At 41.2% G+C, this 15,781-nt stretch overlaps 2 protein-coding genes across 5 annotated transcripts in view; one reads left to right on the top strand and one right to left on the bottom strand.

Moving 5' to 3' along the window:
• DNAH9 (dynein axonemal heavy chain 9) overlaps positions 1 to 9,521 on the top strand; it is a 326,432-nt gene extending 316,911 nt beyond the window's left edge. The window contains exons 68-69 of the mRNA XM_070482321.1: positions 1,047 to 1,436; positions 7,354 to 9,521. Of these exons, the coding sequence (XP_070338422.1) occupies positions 1,047 to 1,436; positions 7,354 to 7,581 (618 nt within the window). The 3' untranslated portion in view covers positions 7,582 to 9,521. The remainder of the gene's footprint in view (positions 1 to 1,046; positions 1,437 to 7,353) is intronic.
• A 135-nt stretch (positions 9,522 to 9,656) lies between these two features.
• ZNF18 (zinc finger protein 18) overlaps positions 9,657 to 15,781 on the bottom strand; it is a 30,919-nt gene continuing 24,794 nt past the window's right edge. For all 4 annotated transcript variants that reach the window (XM_044744871.2, XM_070482322.1, XM_044744872.2 and 1 more), the window contains exon 7: positions 9,657 to 10,940. In XM_044744871.2, coding sequence (XP_044600806.1) covers positions 10,168 to 10,940 — 773 coding nt within the window. In that variant the 3' untranslated portion in view covers positions 9,657 to 10,167. The remainder of the gene's footprint in view (positions 10,941 to 15,781) is intronic.

The raw sequence follows: 15,781 nt of genomic DNA, 5'->3' as shown, positions 1-15,781 counted from the left end.
CCCAAGGAGGCTCTCTGACATTTTAGCAGTCTGCACTTAACAGGTGAGCCAAGCTGTCTTAATCCATTCGGGCTGCTATAACAGAATACCTTAGACTGGGTGCCTCATAAACAACAGAAACTTATTTCTCACAGTTTTGGAAGTTGGAAGTCAAGATCAAGGCACTGGCAGATTTGGTGTCTGGCAAGAGCTCAATTCCTGATTAATAGACAGCAGACTTCTTACTGTCTCCTCACAAGACAGAAGGGGCAAGGGAGCTCTCTGGGGTCTCTTTTATAAGGGCACTAATCCCATTCACGAGGACTCCGTCTTATGAGCTAATCACCTCCCAGAAGTCCCACCTCCTGATACCATCACATTGGGGGTTAGGATTTCTACATAGGAATTTGGGTGGGGTGGGGGGACACAAACATTCAGTCCATAACATGAGCCTTGTCGGGTACCCTAAGTCCTGTGCAGAAACCACTGCAATAGAGATGGAGTCTTCAAGAAATTGCTAGAGATCCTTGACATAACTAAAGATACAAAGTTTAATTTAAAGATGGTTTTCAATGTAAACTCTTCCTTACAAATTTCATCTAGCAGTTGGAAGAGGGTCCCTTAAAGTTGACTATGTATCTAATAGCTTGATTTCTGACGGAAATCCTTGATTTGGGGGCATATAGAGCTTCTAGGCTTTGACTTCTTGTGTTTCTAAACTGCACGAAGAAGTCTGCAGGGCTGCCGGATAGTGGAACTCAAGCTTTAGGCTGGAGTTGAATCTGCTCAGAACCCACTGGTGGTGTGAGGGCTGCAGTAGACCTTAACTATTGACAGTAGATAGCTGTAGACTCTGATATCACTGGTGCAGGGAGAGTTTTAAAAGGACCAGCCTCTGTGAGACAAACGTTGCAGATCAAGTACCGGACAGGGATAGTCACTGTGTCACCCACTCCTGGAGTCATCTTCCATCTGCCTGCATGCCATGAGCCAGACGTTCCTAAGGCCAGTTTTCTCCAGGGACTTCCTGTCCCCTCACTCTTTCCCCTCTTGTTCTTTGTCTTCAGGGGGAACTGACCATGACGAGCGACATGGAGAACTTACAGAATGCCTTGTACCTAGACACAGTGCCAGAGCCCTGGGCCAGGCTAGCGTACCCTTCCACGGCGGGCCTGGCAGCCTGGTTTTTGGACCTCCTCAACCGAATCAAGGAGTTGGAGATTTGGATAGGAGACTTTGCAATGCCCTCTACTGTGTGGCTGACAGGTTTCTTCAACCCCCAGTCCTTCCTTACTGCCATCATGCAGTCCATGGCCCGCAAGAACGAATGGCCACTGGACCAGATGGCCCTGCAATGTGATGTGACAAAGAAGAACAGAGAGGAATTCAGGAGCCCTCCTCGGGAAGGGGCCTATGTCCATGGCCTCTTCATGGAAGGCGCTCGCTGGGATACACAGGTAAATCCTGGGATGAGCCAAAGGGCATCCTCTGTGGGCTGATTAAATACACATTGCCTCCAATCAAGTGTGATTACTAAAAGGACTGCTCCTGAATCTTTTGACCTAGATAAACTTTCCTTGAAGCTGTCAAGCCATTTTTATGCAGCCAGGGATGGTGCAAAGAGCACAGACTTTGCAGAGTGAGTAGAGTAGGGTGGTTAAAGGCAAAGGCTCTGGAACCAGACTGGCTGGATCTGAATCTGAGCACCACCACTAATTAGCACTCTGACCTTGGGATGTAGTTCCACCTCTCCAGATCTCAGTTTACTCAACTCGTAAGTGGGAAAATAGAAGTTCCTGTGAAAATTAAGTGAGTTAATATGTAAGACAGTTGGAATAGTGCCTGGCACATATGGAGTGCTCAAAAAGTGTTGGAGTCAGCTCCCCCTGCTGCTGTGTGACCTGGGGACATCATTTCGCCTCCCTGGTCCACTTTCCTCATTCATGAGCTCTAGGAGGGCAGGAGTCCCTTCTCCCTTTTACATCACCCCCATCTGCAAAGGGGAGCCAGTAGATATTATTTAAAGTGAAATTCTGAAAGGATTCCTAACGGAAACCTAATAGAAATTTGAGTTACCATAAGATCAGAGATGTTTTTTCACAGATAGGAAACAGGCAAACAAGCACAGGTGGCTGGGAAAAATGACTTGAACAAGGACGGATAACTCTAGAACAACTTTATATTTGTTATACACATGATCTGGAAGGAGTACATAGTTAAATATCCCACTTGGCAAGTGACTCTAAACTATTCCTAGCTGCCAGTACAAAGCTAATGGGGAAAAACTGTTAGAAGATATAGAAGATCCTAGAAGGCCACGTAAATACAGAGAGCAAGCTGTACTGGGTTGAATAGTGTCCTCCTAAAATTCATGTCTACCCAGAATCTCAGAATGTGACCTTATTTGGAAATATGGTCTTTGCAGATATAATTAGTTAAGATGAAGTCATACTAATGTAGCCCTAAATCCAATGACTAGTGTCCTTATAAGAAGACCATGTTGGAGACACAGAAGAGAATGTCCTGTGAAGATGGAGGCAGAGATTGGAGTAATGCATCCATAAGCCAAAGATTGCCAGCAACCACTGGAAGCTAGGAGAAAGGAATGGGACAGTTTCTGCCTCAGAAGCTCCAGAAGGAACCAATCCTACCTACACCTTGATTTAAGACTTCTGACCGGTGGAACTGTGAAAGAATACATTTCTATTGTTTTAAACACCAAGTTTATGGTAATTTGTTACAACATCCCTAGGAAACCAATCAAGAGCCAACAGACAGACAGACAGTAAAGTGGGACAGTGTTCAAACAGCCTGAACCTTGAGAAGGAAGCTGACTCCCCTCTCTCCACCTGAACATTTGTACAAGAGTCTGTCAGTGGAGATCATACGGATCGTATTAGGTTTAGGGTGGCCTAGAGAGAACCAGAGCTAGAATACCAAATGAGAAAAGTACAAAAAAGATAAGTAGGGAAGAAGCTCAGAAGGAAGAGCATTGGCACTGTGGGGAAAAAAGGACATTGATTCCAATTATCTGTCTCAATTTTGCATACCTTATTTCTACATAAGAATAATAAAAACTTTCCAAAAAGCAATACCTGTCCACCAAGAGCTCTTGTTCTCAAAGTTTCTATCCCAGAAAGATTTCATCAAAAACAGAAAAGTAAGTATGTCCAAAAATCCTCTCCTCTGTAAACCAATAAGAACACTGGCCCCAAAATTGTCAGAATCAACTTTTTAAGAAGTCTGGAAACTAACCAAAGGCTTTCACCAATCCAAGGAGTGTTTATTGAAGAAAAATGACTGAATCCCAGTAATAAGAGCAAGCTCTGTGGCCTTTTAATTTGCCTTATTCCCATCCCCTCCCCCAAACTCTACAGTAGCCTTGAAAACCAACAGGCTACATTCATAATGAAAATAGCAGCCTATCAGCCATTGGAGGGGAAAAAATGAAGTTGGAGTACCTTCAAAGCCCCATTCCTAGAAAATTGTTGTTATTTTCCCTGTGTGATGGTTCCCTGGAAGACCCCACTTGCAAGTCTGTCTTTACTTGACCTGACGTGGAGCTCACCCAGGGCAACAGCCTTTTCCCCAGAGGCATTTACTGAAAACAATCAAAGACAACTGTTTAACGCTGCAGCTTGCCTGAGGCAGTAGATAACAGTGGAACAAACAAGAGGCTAACCAAAAAGCTTAAGAGGAAAAGCTGGAGAATGAGATATCCAAAGGGGGCTTTGAAAACCTCCAATATGTTGCTGGAAACCTAAAAGGCCGTGATCACTTGCAGAGCTGTGCACATGCCCATGGCTGTGCACATGGTCACGAAAGACCTGATAAGGCCATACGCTCTCACCTCTAACTAACCTTGAGGCTCTGTGCAAGCAGGAGGTGAAGGGTAAGGTAGAGTTTTAAACTGCCTGGCTGAGCATTGAAGGCATGCCTGAACATGACAGAGCCCCAGAGCAAAGACTCTGTGACTTACAGGTTCCAGGCCTATAAGAAAATTTAAGAAAATCCCTGTCTGATTATTTGCTGGCCACTAAGCTAACTGAGCAGGACACTTCAGAGGCCATACATGACAAAGAATACAGACTTTACAGAATCAATTCAGAAAAGTCACCAAACAAACAACAACAAACCCTATGGTGGGAGAAGATCTGATTTACAGAGCTGCCACATTATATTATTTGAAATGTTCAGTCTTCAACAAAAAATTATCAGACACACAAAGAAACAAAAAGGAATGGTCCATACACGGGGGAAAAAAGCAGTCAACAGAAACAGTCCCTGAGGAAGTTCAGGGACATCCTAGACATCCTAGACAAAGACTTTTAATCAGCTATTTTAAATATGTTCAAAGAACTAAAGGAAACCATGCTTAAATAACTAAAGTATATGAACAATGACTCACTGAATAGAGAATATTAACAAAGAGATTGACATTATTTGTTTTAAAAAACGAATAGTAACTCTGGAGTTGAAAAGTATAATATCTGAAATGAAAATTCAATAGAAGAATTCAACAATAGATATGAGTAGGCAAAAATCACCAAACTTGGAAAAACATCAATTGAGATTATCCAATCTGAGAAACAGAAAGAAAAAAAAACGAGGAAGAATGAACAGTCTAGAGACCTTTGAAATGCCATCAAGCATACCAACATATGCATATGGGAGTCCCAAAAGGAGAGGAAAAAGAGCCAGAAAGAATATTTGAAAAATTTGGAAATATTTGAAGAATTTCCAAATTTGATGAAAAACATTAATCTCCACATCCAAGACACTCAACAAATTCCAAATAGAATAAATTTAGAAATCCATACCTACACATGATATAATCAAACTGTTGAAAGATAAAGACAGCATCTTGAAAGCAGCAAGAGAATAGCAATTCATCACTTACAAGGGGTTCTCAATGAGATTAACAGCTGATTACTCATAAGAAACCATGAAGGCCAGAAGGCAGTGGAATTACACAAAGTGCTGAAAGAAAAAACTGTCAGCCAAGAATTCTATATCCAGCAAAAGTATCTTTCAAAAACTGAAGAAATTAAGACATTCCCAGATTTAAAAAAAAAAAAAAAGTGCAAGAGAGACTTCATCACCAGCAGACCAGCCCTATAAGAAATACTAAAGGGCTTCTATGAGGATGAGAAAGGACACTAGGCAGTAACTCAAGTTCACATGAGAAGACCAGTAAAGGTAATTACATATGTAAATGTAAAAGATAATATAAATGATTTAAAGGACAACTGCATAAAGCAATAATTATAAATCTAGTGTTGACAGGAATAAAATGTACAAAGATGTAATTCGTATGATGAAAACAGTACAAGTTCTTAAGTACAGGAAGGAGAAGCAATGGAACTATTTAGGAGTCAAGTTTTTGTATACTACTGAAATTAAGTTGGTATTAATCTGAAGTAGATTTTTATACATTATTGTAATCCCCAGGGGAATCATTAAGAAAATTTTTTAAAATATAGTAAACATACTTTGGGAAATGCTGATTTAGAGTGATTCACAGATTTCTTGCCTATGTCCAGGCACGGCACTAAAATATATCTATTTAACACAAAAGGAAGCAGGAATGAAGGAACAGAGGAACAAAAAAAAGACATTAGATATATAGAAAACAAATAGCAATGTGGCAGATGTAAATCTTACCTTATCAGTAATTACATTAAATGTAGGATTAAACACTAGATTTAAAAGGCACAGAATGGCAGAATGGATTTTAAAAAATGATCCAACTTTATGCTGTCTACAAGAGACACATTAGATTCAAAGACACAAATAGGCTATAAGTGAACAGATGGAAAAAAATGTGCCATTCAAATAGAGAATTCAACCATAATAATTGGAGTCATCAATACCCCCCACTAGTGATGACTGCTAATGGTTACAGAGTTTCTTTCTTCTTCTTTTTTTTTTTGGGTAAGGAAAATGGTCCCTGAACTAACATCTGTCACCAATCTTCCTCTCTTTGCTTGAGGAACATTGTTGCTGAGCTAACATCTGTGCCAATCTTCCTTTATTTTGTATGTGGGATGCCACCCACAGTGTGGCTTGATGAGTGATGTGTAGGTCTGCACCTGGGACCTGAACCAGCGAACCCCAGGCTGCCCAAGTGGCATGTGGGAACTTAACCGCTATGCCACCAGGCCAGCCCTGAGTTTCTTTTGAGGGTGATGAAAATGTTCTGGAATTAGAAAGTAATGATTGTACATTTAATAACACTGAATTGTACATTTTCAAAGGGTTAGCTTTATGGTATGTGAGGAAAAAAGGTTCTACCCCGGCTCCCACTCCCTGCCATAAACTCAGGTGTAGGGTACAAGGGGGTCCCCACGGTTTACCTAAGTTCTATTACTCATCATGCCTGATAACAGCATCTAACAAAACTGAAGAGGGAACATCTTTCCCTTTAGATAAATTTCATGGGAAAGAAACCAAACTCTATCTATAGCACAAGGGGCACAGTGTCACCTGGACCTAGGCAAGGAATCTGTGAATCACTCTGAATCAGCATTTCCCAAAGTAAGTTCCATAAAACACAAGTGCCATGGGAAACAAATAGGTTGCAAGGAAAAAGGGTCCTGTGGTCAAATAAGTTTGGGAAACACCAAGTTAAAGTTAAATTTTCTTTATTGCTAGGACTTCTCCTTGTCTTCACTGTGTTAAGCTTCAAGCCCAGGGTATGGCAAGTACCATTTCCCAAGCTCAGTTGATGAAAGAAGGCTTTGTTCCCCAGAACATTTCTCAGGACCATTAGGAAAAACTGCCCTAGTAAGCTCTTTTGAGACATCTCAGAAAACTATAGAGAAGCCCTACCTGGAAAGCTACAGCATGGTTAGGTCCCTATTTCATGAGTAAAGACACAACACAGCTCCCTCTGCTCAAAAAGTCAAAATGCTTTAGAGGGTAGATGAGGTCACATAGGAAATGAACAGGACATAAACCAAGCCTTAAAATCTAAAGCTTTTGCTGGCAGGAACTGTATCTTACTCATCTTTAAATCTCCAGCACCTAGCATGACATCTGGCAAATAGCTGCATTCAATATGCTTATGAAATGAACGAATGAAAACAGAAAATTAGGAGAGACTCAAGCTTCAAAGGGATTAATTGTATATGATAAATACAGCTTTTGGAATGCTCCTTCAAAAAGGGATTTAGGCTAGAAGACAGTAGAGATGTGTTTCCACCTATCAGATGCATTCCACTGTGAGTTGTTGAGAGAACCTGTAAGGGGGTAGGCATAAAGGCAGCCAGGCCCTGCTAGTCTCTCATCTACTAGATCAACTGACAGGAGAAGGCTGGCTGGCTGGGCTCTAGGTCTGATCTAAGATGGCTCTTCTCCTGTTCTTGTCCTCAGGCTGGCATCATTACAGAGGCAAAGCTGAAGGATCTGACACCCCCCATGCCTGTGATGTTCATCAAGGCCATTCCTGCAGATAAGCAGGATTGCCGCAGCGTCTATCCTTGTCCTGTGTACAAGACTTGTCAGCGGGGACCCACCTATGTGTGGACTTTCAACCTGAAGACTAAGGAGAACCCATCTAAGTGGGTTCTAGCTGGAGTAGCTTTGCTTCTCCAGATTTAGCTTCTTGCAGAGCCATGAAGACAACAAGGCTGGGCTGGAGGCTGCCCAGAGGGACAAGTGGGTGAGGGGTGACCACAGACACATGGTAAGATGAGAAATCATAAGTACTCACAATTCTGTAGAACTCTTCTAGGGAACTCAGAGAGAAATGCCTAAAGTGAGGCTGAGCTGGAAGAATAGGGGAGAGGCATTTCAAAGCACTGACCCTTTCTTAATAAAGTGATTTAGTCTTCCACTGTGTCTGGTCCAGGCTTTGAGAGTTGCAGAGTCATAAATGATCCTGAAGAGACCAAGAGAAATGAGCCACAAACACTCGAGCCCTGATGTTTCTACACGGCACTATTCTCAGTGCTCTAGCTCCAAGCTACTATGTGAACTAGCAGCATCAGCATCACCCATGAATTAGAGTCCGCATTTTAACAAGTTCCCCAGGTGATTTGTATGCACAATATGACTTGAGAAACATTACTCTGGCTCAGGGGTCACCAAACTTCTTCTGTAAAGGGCCAGATAGTAAATATTTTAGGCTTTGCAAGGCATTTGTCTCTGTTGTAACTACTCAACTCTGCCACTGTAGCCCAAAAGCAGCCATGGAAAATACATAAATGAATAAGTGTAGCCGCATTCCAATAAAACTTTATTTACAAAAACAGATGGTGGGCCATATTTTGCTGATCACCACTCTATAAGATAAGGGAAGTATATATGTGATATTTACCTTCATGAATTCACACATCCATTCAATAAATTTTTATCTAACACCTACTATTTGCTGAGAACACAACTGTGAACAAGGTAGGTTGTTTGCTTGTATCTCTATAATCCTTCAGATCATTTAAGAGAGACCTAAGGAGAAAGCCTTCACCTAGAGCTGTTTAACCTGACAGTTTCCTAGAATTTCCTCTGTGGAACAAATTTTCACTGCAAGTCCAAAGAGTTCCACAATTTTAATGAGTTTTAAAGAGTTCTATGGGGAGGCTTGTTTGGTAAGAAAAGCCTGGAAGGACTCAGTATTCCTTCTAGGATCATTCCTATTCTTGGATTAATTACTGTTTAGAACAGTGGTTCTTAATCTTGAGCAGGCATTAGAATCCCCGGAGGGCTTGTTAAAACAAAGGTTGCTGGGCCCCACCCTTCAGAATTTATGATTCAATAAGTCTAACAAATTGCCGATGCTGCTGGTCCGGGGACCGCACTTTGAGAACTCCTGATCTAAAACATAAAATTCCTACAAATCTCTGCTATGCAGAATACAGAATCTAATAACAATTCCACTATGATTTTCCTGCTTTCTCCCCTGTGGTTCCTGCATCCCCTGAAGAGGGGCCTTATTCATCTTCATGCTATAAGGAAGATAATAAGTTCCTCTGGAATGCAGGATTTCCAACTTGAGTTTGTCTCTCCTCTCATCAATCAGTAATGTAATTCCCATTGTTTGTCAACACTTTAGAGTTTCTTGCCTACAGGTTAATCTGCTTTCAGAGAGATAGCTCCGTCCTCCCCATTAGCATCATCCCTCCTGATCCTCATCAAGAACAGAACAATAAGAGCAGGCAAGGGGAGGACCAAGGTGGAAGGAAGGTAGAAGTCTCACTAGATGAAAGCAGGACACTCTGGGCCATGTAACTTTTGAAGACAAGGACAAGAGGACAGGTTAGATATATGTGTTAATAAACCTCTAGACACACTACAAGTTAGATCAATACTATTGATTTCTTCCTAACACCTACAAACAAAATGAGATAATAAACATAATTTCAAAGCAGAACACTGGCAAAAATTATAGCCTAAGTGGACGCCAGGAGAAAGAAGGGCAACTTGAGGTGCATGAGCAAATGGGAAGTGGGCTCAGAAAGAGGATACCACGGACAGACTTACCTGAGACAAAGAGTGCCCTGCACTGGCCAAGCTCTCACACCCAGGCACCAGGGTAGCACTTTCCTATCACTGTCCAGATGACTGATAAACTTGACAGGTTTGTACGGGCTGATCTAGGAGCTGGACTCCCATTTAGGGTATTCTATGAGAAAATGCACTGACTTACAGTCAACACACACTGATACTTCAGACACAAATAAGAAAACAAGTGACTCTACTAAGTTTATTTAAAACAAGGGACACTTAAAAGCTAATTTTGCATCCGTATGACAAAGAACACACGTGAGCTCACTGGGCCTCTCTGCTCCCCCTTCTGTAGCAGAAGACCTGATCTAGGACCCCAGTTCTAAAGGGTTGATCTGAGGTTCTTCCCATGAGCAGCAATTGCAGCGAATCCAGTTAAACTTTCCCAGATAGCACTTCCAAAACGGGATCTCCAAGTGATACTTTTTTCCCAAGGGGTCCAAAAGAAGGGATGAGCTGAAAGATGAAGACTATTCTTTCTCAGGATGTAGAAGCAAGAAATAATTAGTGTGAAATCCAATCCAGAGGCCAATACATCCTCTGAGTCCAAAACCATGTTCAAGTCTCTCCTCTCCAATCCATGAAAAAAAGAACAGGAATGTCCTCTAAGAGACGTAATTTCTCTGGATGGAGGTAAGTATTTTTAAATGGACCGGGAAATAGAAATGGGCTAAGAGAGCCTGGCTATTGAAAGGGCTTCTTTCCTAAGTGGGATCTTTGATGTTTATCAAGGCTCGAGCTCCAGCTGAAACTTTTCCCGCAGCGGGAACATTTATAAGGTTTCTCTCCTGTGTGAACCCTCTGATGCCTATTAAAGTTTGATCTTTGAATAAAACTCTTCTCACAGATGGGACATTTATAGGGTTTCTCTCCTGTGTGGATTTTCTCGTGGTGGCGCAACCCTGAGAAGTCACTAAAGCCTTTCCCACAGTAATCACATTTACAGGGCTTCTCTCCTGTGTGAATTCTCTGATGTTTCACAAAGTCTGAACTCCGCAGAAAGGCTTTTTTGCAGGTGGGGCACTGAAAGTATGTCTCTCCAGTGTGAGTCCTCTGGTGAAAAACAAGCTGAGAATTCCTGTAAAAGGTCTTCCCACACTCCCTGCAGGTGGGGAGCTTCTGGGCCATGGGGGCTCGCAGCTGCCCTTTCGGGGAGGCCTCTCTCTTCTCCTCAAGCCACAGCATGGACAGTTCTCCTGGATGTGGACTCGGCAAATGCTGACCCAGCTGTTTCCCAGAAGTCCTTTCTTGGGGAGAGAGCTGGCCCCCTGGCCCCTCACCCTGAAGGTTTTCCTGAGCCTCAGGGAGAGTCTCTCCTTCTCCAAAGCGTCTCGGCTCATCCTCACTGAAGAGGCCACTCAAGCAAGCCTGAGAAGGTGCCTCTCCTGAGGCTTGAGGTTCCTGGTCCCTATAGTTTTCCAAGTTTAGGTTCTCTTTGTCATTCTCCTGTCTGTCTCCTAAAAGAGGAAAGAAGGCTTGAAATAGTTCAATAAATGGTATACCCCATTCTCTAATTCATATGTCAAAGAAAGGGTCATCATAAAACATTAATTCTTTCTACCAAGAGGGCATCAGTGAGTGAGGAAGAGAAATATTATCCAGCCCGAGCTCCTGGCCCTCACTTCACTTCTGTCCAGGCTAAGGGCGTCAGCTCTGGAGCTGAGAACGTCTGATGGCAGAGGAGGGCGCAGACAGGGCTCTGCTGACACCCTATAAATAAGCAGCACGCATTTCTGAAGGCCCAGGAAAAACAAGCGTATTATATGAGAGTACTGCTTTAGAAAATGATTGGTTTTTATCTGATTATAAAATATAAATAGGATCACTAAAAACAATTCGAAAAGTATACAGAAGAAAACCAAATCAACCTCAATCATACTACCCAGAGGTAACAACTATGAGCATCAATTGCCTTCCAGTCTTTAACTTATACATACATGCGTGCTTTTTTCTGACATAATTGATATGATATTGTGTGTACAGTACTATATCTTGTCTTTGTAGCATTGAAATTGTAAATGGTGGTATTTATCAACTTCACATAGATTCTCCCATTCACAAGTAATCCAAAGATTCACGAAATGCACTGTGTCATTTTACTGTGGTTTTAACGTGCAGCGAGGCTGCAGCATAAAAGCGAATCTCTCAGTCTAGGCCTGATTCCAGCGCTCACGTGTGCTTCACTAATTTGTATCACAGTTAACATTCTGTTTGTCTGATCATAACTTGGGTTTTTGGTTATTACCACTTAATGATACATATAGTAAAGATTTTTATTTTGGTGGTAGAATTTATTTTCAACTTTTATAAATTACTTTATTCCTATAGATCTAAAGAAGTTATTTACCTTTCTCTTTCCTATATTAGTGTCTTTGAAATATCTGCTAGAGACCCAGGAATCTGCTAGAGAACTAAACCTGAACTTGTTAATTCACAGTCTGAGAACACATTCCCCACAAATGACAGATATTCTCTTCTTTTTTTAAAAAAAGCCTCATCCATTTTCCTTCTTTCCTTTTTTCCTTCCTTCCTTCCTTCCTCCCTCCTTCCCTCCCTTCCTTCTTTCCTTCTGTTTTTCGTGAGGAAGGTTGGCCCTGAGCGAACATCTATTGCCAATCCTCCTCTTTTTGCTTGAGGAAGATGGTCGCTGAGCTAATATTTGTGCCAGTCTTCCTCTATTTTATGTGGGATGCTGCCACAGAGTGGCTTGACGAGCAGTGCTAGGTCCACACCCAGGATCCAAACCTGTGAACCCTGAGCCACAGAAGTGGAACACACGAACTTAACCATTATCCCACGGGGCCAGCCTCAAAGGTATTCTCTTTTTAAAGAAGGCTTTATAAATAGCATTTTAAAGAGCTGACATCACGGAAGATATCATAAAAAACACATAATAATAAACACATAATTTATTTAAGAATTCTCCTACTGTGAAAATCCGTTTATTGTATTTTTTCCTACTACAAATAATGATGATAAGCATTTTTCTTCATAAATTTTGCACACATTTCTGATGAAAACCTTAAAGGACGTTTCTTAAAGTGGAATTACTGCATCAACAGGCATGAATATTTTACTAAGGCTCTTGACACCTACTAGCAAATGGATGTCCAGAATAACTATGCCATCCTCTGGTATGGGAAGCTGGGCAGAGGGGAGGCAAGTGTTCAAATGAGTTGAATATTGAATATTTTTTAAATATTTGCCATTTGGACAAATGAGGGTGAAAAATGGTTTTTCATTATTATAAATGTTAAGTCTTAGTTATTGAAGGATAAATTTTCTCACATTTATGAGCTATTTTTCATAATCCAAACCTGCTGCCCATTTTTTATTAGGAAAGTCATTTTTTTCTTATCAATTTGCATAAACTCTTTCTATGTTAAGAAAAATAATCATTTACTTGTCATGCTCATGAAAAATGCTTTTCACCAATTCAGTTAACTTAATTTTGTTTGGGATTATATTTATGTATAGGAGTTGTGGTTTTTTTCTTTTTAAATATACTCAAGTCTATTCATCTTTCCCTTAATGATTTTAAATATTGCTTTTATACTTATAAAAATCTTCCCCATCCAGATATGAGTCAAATATTCAGCCACTTTCCTCTGTTATTATTTTATTTCCATATTTTATGTCTTTTTCATCTATTTCGAACTTATTTCGATATATGACATACAACAAATGTAGACAGATTCCTTTTCCCAAAGAGTCTGTGTCCTGATTCTGCTCAGTGAAGAGCAACTCTCTCTGGGACCGTGAGATGCTGCTTCCTTCACTGTCCATTCAACTCTTAGAGACCAGCATCTCTTCCTAGGCCCCCTTTTCTGTTCCATTGGTCTATGCAACTATTTTTATATCAGGATCCCACTATTTTAATGATTTTACCTTTTTAAAATGACAGCCTCAATATCTACACATCTAATCTTAATGAAATATTCTTTTTTCAAAATTTTTTACTGTTCTTGCAGTATTCTTCCAGATAACTACTTAGGAAACATTTTTACAAATATATATTTTTTAATTCCTTGGAATTTTGATCAGAAGTATAAGTATATAGCTTTTTTTTAAAGATTGGCACCTGAGCTAACATCTATGTCAATCTTTTTTTTTTTTCCCCTACTTCTCCCCAAAGCCCCCCAGTACATAGCTGTATATCCTAGTTGCAGGTCCTTCTGGTTGTGCTATGAGGGACATCACCTCAGCAGGGCTTGATGAGTGGTGCCATGTCTGCACCCAGGATCTGAACCAGCAAAATCCTGGGCCACTGAAGCGGAGTGTGTGAACTTAACCACTCGGCCATGGTCTGGCCCCAAGTATTTAGCTTTTTGAGACTTACTTCCCTGCTGCCCTGCTTTAACTGTGAGCTGTTCTTCCACATAGTCAAACAAAATAGCATATACACTCCTTCCTGTCACTTCTGCCCCCTGGTGTGAGTCCAGATCTGGCTGACCGGTTAACTGTTGTGTCTCCTAGATTGAACCAGTCCTTTCCAATCTTGTTATTGCTGTTGCCACACGAGTCCAGGATCTCGTCCCTGCACACCTGGACTCCCACATCGACTTCCCACAGGGCTCCTCTGCTCTAAGCGTCCCCTTCCAGTCTGTCCTGCACATGGCTACTTCCTCAACCTCCGCCCACATATCCTCCCTCTCAAGAACCTACAATGGCATTTCTTTGCCTTATCAAGCCAGGCTGGCTTTGTAGACTCTCCACAGTCTGGCTCAAGGTAAGATCTAATGGGTTCATGTCAGCAGGTGGGAGGAAGGGGAAAAACAAAAGAATGGCGATATGGAGATACAGTGAGCTATATATCACAAATAAAATTCTACTGCAAGTGAGTATAAGGAAAATCTCTGTCCCTTCTGCTCAATTTTGCTGTGAAACTAAAACTGCTGTAAAAAGTCAAGTCTATTAAAATAAAAATCCCACTGCAATGACCTCTAAAGCAGTATTTCCAGACTTTTTTTCTGCTACCCACAGTAAGAAATATATTTGTATTGAATATAGACACACATTTGGAACAAAAATTTCCTGAAACACCATCTACGCCAACATCTCATGTTTTCTATTTGCATTCTGATATTTTCCATTCAATATTATCATTTCCTTTTTCTTTCTCCCCAAAGCCCCAGTACATAGTCGTATATCCTAGTTGTAAGTCCTTCTAGTTCTTCCATGTGGGATGCTGCCACAGCCTGGCTTGATGTAGGTGTGTAGGTCCGCACCCAGGATCCAGGCCGCCGAAGCGGAGTATGTGAACTTAACCACTACGCCACCAGGCCAGCCCCCTCATTTTTTTTTTTTAAAGATTTTATTTTTCCTTTTTCTCCCAAAGCCCCCCAGTACATAGTTGTGTATTTTTAGTTGTGGGTCCTTTTAGTTGTGACCCTCTCATTTTTTTAAATGCTGGTTGCAACCCAATAAAATGATTTCTCAACCGACTAATTGGTCATGAAATGCAGTTTGAAAAATGCTGCTCCAAAGCAATCTTTGTGAAATAGTATTATGATAAATATATTGCTTAAAATTAAAATCAGGGGCCAGCCCCATGGCCGGGTGGTTAAGTTTGCACGTTCTGCTTCGGTGGCCCAGGGTTTCACCAGTTCGGATTCCAGGCACGGACATGACACCGCTCATCAGGCCACCCTGAGGCAGCGTCCCATATAGCACAACTAGAAGGACCTGCAGCTAGAATATACAACTATGTACTGGGGGGCTTTGGGAAGAAGAAGAAGAAAACAAAAAGACTGGCAACAGATGTTAGCTCAGGTGCCAATCCTAAAAAAACAAAATTAAAATCATATGTCTTATCTGATGCTTGCTCTCTCTATGGTATATTAGCAAAGGAAAATAATTAATTAGAGCCCAGTGGGCAGAAAGAATGGCTTGTCATACAATTCTCATCCTTGGTCTTTTTCTTCCTCCACAGTTCTGGGATCTTTGGTATATGTAAAAGTGGGGGGGGGGGTGTGGGGGTGTGTGTGTGTGTGTAGGTAGATTTGATAGTAAGGTTTCACATAACCACAATGTTTTAAAGAGTGTAGAAGGCAAAGGGTAATTGCTATTTTACAACAGAACAAGTGCATATTTCTTCTTCCCTAGTCTTAAAATACATGATTTATATGAAGTATTTGTTGTTGTTGTTCAAGAAAGTTAAGTGCATGGAGATTAGCTAAAACATGTTTTTCTGTTTGTTTTATTTTGTTGAGGGTGGGCTGGTTACTATTCACTCTAACCAGAATAAGAAAAGGAAAACAAAAGAGTTAGGAAGGGGAATAATAGCTGTTACAAAATC

This window comes from Equus asinus, chromosome 13 (assembly GCF_041296235.1).
Source record: "Equus asinus isolate D_3611 breed Donkey chromosome 13, EquAss-T2T_v2, whole genome shotgun sequence".
Lineage (NCBI taxonomy): Eukaryota > Metazoa > Chordata > Mammalia > Perissodactyla > Equidae > Equus > Equus asinus.
This window is presented reverse-complemented; position numbering and strand designations above follow the sequence as displayed.